Below are 3732 nucleotides of genomic sequence, written 5' to 3'. Positions count from 1 at the left end.
GCCGCAGGGCAGGCTGGGAGCCTGTGCCTGCCTGCTGCTGAGGGGACGGAGGAGCGGGTGCGCAGCATGCAGGTAAGTTTTTTCAATTTAATTTGTGATTTTATTAATACTCCCCGCACCCCGTGCACCGGTCCGCCCTCTGTAACCCCCACGAGCCGCAACTGGTTGCAGAGCGAGTGCATGTCGCATAAGTCCTCATCCCCCACAGGCATACAATTACTCGTATACTCATGGTAGAATTTATCTTGTGATGCTACAACCGGTAACTTGCTGTCTTCTTCCTCCATAGGTTCCCATGTTGCCATTGGAAATATGCTACCGAATGTTACGATTCTGCCAAATATCACTGGTGCAGAGGAAGCTGAAACAAGGGGCCCTAAGACTTGGGAGCCATTTATAGTTCAAGAACCAAGTAAAGAGAAAGCCAGAGTGGGTGAGACCATAGTCCTGGGCTGCCAGTTCTTCAGTCCAAAGGGTTCATCTCTCTCTGACTTGACTGTTGACTGGTACCGAGAAGATGGGAAGCATACCCTGCACTTCATGGAGAATAACAAGACCCTTGTGGCTAACCATTCCAGGGCCTTCATCAGTGGGGACATGTCCATGGGGGTGGCCTCCCTGACAATCCTCAACGTGACTACTGATGATCATGGCATATATTACTGCCAGGTGACACTTCCCAGTGGAATGAAGGTAAAGGGTGAAGGTGTGAAGGTCAGGATCCGAGTTCTACACGGTGAGATACTTTGAATTTATGACTTTTTTCAATGGTTGCGAAGTACTACATCCAATTCCATAACAACAGACTCTGCAGCGTCATTTGCAACATACAACACAAATGAAATGTAATAGGGTGACATGCCTGAGCAGTTGTCCGTGGTCACAATTATAAGAAAATTAGTTACTTACCTGTAACTGTAGCTCTCCAGTATTGGAATCTTTCATAGATTCACATGCTTGAATCATTCCCGGTTGTCGAGATGGGAGTCTCCGGTACAATTACACAAGTAATGATGAAACATATCAACACAAGGGCCTTAGGCCTCTTTAATTTAATAGTCTATCGCAGTCATTTTAAGAAAATGACCAAACTTGAGCATCCACCACCCTCTAGAATCCTCTTGAGAGAAGCTCCAGCACCTCAGATTTTCCAAGCACAAGTGCATCAAGGATAGGAAGAGAGAGAGAGATATATATATATATATATATATATATATATATATATATATATATATATATATATATATATATATATATATATATATGTGAGCTTCTCCGGGGAGGCGGGTGGGTTGCATGTGAATCTATGAAAGATTCCAATACTGGAGAACTACAGTTCTCTCGTAGGGGATTTCCATGTATAGTCATAAGCACTGAATAGTTCTGCGCGCCTGCGGGGACCCCGGAGCACTGATGTGAAGTATATTCTTAAGTGCAAATACCAGCCCTTTGAAAAAAGGTTTGTCAAAAAACACTTAAGAATAACACACTGTGCAGCCTATGTGAACAGCTACACAGGCCAATTTGTTGAAAAGAAAAATCAATATTAGTGTAAATTCAAGTTCAAACACCTATTTATTCTAGAAATGTAATAACAAGTACATTCTCATACTTTATTTACACCTCTGATGAGAATAAAACAATGCAGGGCAGTGTAGCCCATAGGCTGCCATTATACAGAATGTAAATAGAGCTGTGCCTTTAAGAAAGTAAAGTCTTCCTGTATCCCATCATGCACAGCAAAAGGCAGTTGCCTCAGTTCTTTTTTCTGGCTCCTTCTGACAGGACCCTGAAGCATTGAGCTCTACCTCACAAAGCTTTTTGTGACAGAAATTCATTTAAAATCTTTTGAATTTCAATTTCACTCGACGTTTTTAACATTGAGTGATCATTTCCTACTATTTTCTGTTAAATTCTGACAGAATTTTGAGGTGTTTTCTAGTTTAGAAATGCCTTCACTTTTTGACAAATGTCCTTCTTGTGGCAGAAAAAAGGCTAAAACAGATCCACATAGGGTCTGCATAATTTGTCTTCCATCCAGCCACAAACCGGAGTCGTGTGACATCTGTAAAACCTTCTCTAGAAGAACTCTTCGTGATAGAGAGACAATCCGACTTCAGGCGAGAGAGGACAGGAGAAGAAGTGGCCATTCCACCACAGAGCGAGGAGAAGGTCAGGCTTCTACCAGGGCTCAACCTGTTTCCTCTATAACTCCTACCAGACCTGCTGAAAAACGGCACAGGTCTCCGACGACGTCGAGGGCGTCGACGTCAAGACAGGGAACGGCGCCAACATGTTCGCCGTCGAGGAGTGGTTCGCCGGCGAGGAAAAGACATCGTTCGCCGTCGAGACGGCGTGGACACCCGACGTCAAAAGGATCTGGGTCGCCGTCGACACGGCGAGGACGTTCAACGTCGAGGAGATCCGAGTCAGGCTCGCCGTCGACACGGCGAGGGCAATCGACGTCGAGAGAGAGTGCTCGCCGTCAGAGACGTTCGCCGTCACCACAACGACGTCGAGGGTCGTCGTCGAGAGGTTCTCAACGGTGAGAGGAATCGACGTCCAGAGGCACTCGCCGTCACCGCACTTCGATGTCGAGGAGTGTGTCGACGTCGAGACAACAATCAAAGAGGCCTAGAAGGGTTTATACAATGTCGGAATCCTCGGACTCACTTATCCTGCTTCCAGCGTCTCCACAGCTCTCGCCTCGGCAGTCGCCGTTACCGCAGACACCGGTAACACCTACGGCTCCTCTTCCGGTTCCCCCTTCTGTTCCGAGGACTCCAACGCGATCTGTAAGGCGTTCTGGACATTCTTCTAGACGTTCATCTTCCTCTCGGCACCATCGTCATGAATCACGACAGAGATCTCAGCATTCACATCATAGACATTCTTCTTCGTCTACACAGGACTACTCTCCAACCCTATCGGACTCACCGTCCCCGAGAGTATCCCCGATAGATGATGTGAATACATTCCAGGAGGTCTTAGTGCGAGGGGCAACCAAACTGAATATCCCGCTGGCGGTGCCGGACCCATCGACGTCAGTAATCTTCGAGACCTTGCATCACAGGACATCTTCGAGACCTTTGCTTCCACTGGTTCCAGGTCTTATTGAGCCGGCAATGGACATTTTTCTTACACCGGCTGCAACAAAGTCTGCTCCTTCCAGACTTATTAAAAAATACCGTCCACCAGAACAAGATCCTCTATTCTTGAGGTCGGACCCAGCACCGGACTCGGTGGTTATAGTGGCAGCAAAGAAATTGCATTCTACGTCACCGTCTTCCTCTTCACCTCCAGATAAAGAGAGCAGAAAGATCGATGCTGCAGGAAGAAAAGTATGCTCTACTGCATCCATCACCATGAAAGCAGCCAGTGCCACTGCTTTATTAGGAAGATACGATCGAGCCCTCTGGGACTCTGTACTGCAGTTTGCGGAGCATCTTCCTAAGGACAAAAGTGAAGATTTCCAGGAGGTCGTGGGCGAGGGAGCTATGGTTTCTAACCAAGTTATAAGTGCTGCGGCGGATTCTTCGATACTATCCGCACAGAACTATGCTCACGGAATAGCGCTCAGGAGACATGCATGGCTGCGACTTACATCTCTTAAACCTGAAGCACAGCAGAGAATACAAAATTTACCTTTCTCAGGCTCCACTTTGTTCGGCTCTCATGCCGATGACGAGATGGCCAGAATGAAGTCTGAGCTGGATACCCTGAAAGCGGTAG

At 47.0% G+C, this 3732-nt stretch overlaps 1 gene segment (V, D, J or C); it reads left to right on the top strand.

Moving 5' to 3' along the window:
• The first annotated feature begins 312 nt into the window (after positions 1–312).
• Positions 313–750, top strand: LOC138249612 (Ig kappa chain V region 3368-like). The segment is given in 1 exon segment: positions 313–750. A coding segment is annotated over 1 exon segment (438 nt).
• The last annotated feature ends 2982 nt before the right edge of the window (positions 751–3732 follow it).

This window comes from Pleurodeles waltl, chromosome 8 (assembly GCF_031143425.1).
Source record: "Pleurodeles waltl isolate 20211129_DDA chromosome 8, aPleWal1.hap1.20221129, whole genome shotgun sequence".
Lineage (NCBI taxonomy): Eukaryota > Metazoa > Chordata > Amphibia > Caudata > Salamandridae > Pleurodeles > Pleurodeles waltl.
Note: the sequence above shows the minus strand (reverse complement) of the source record. Positions and strands in the feature narration are given on the sequence as shown.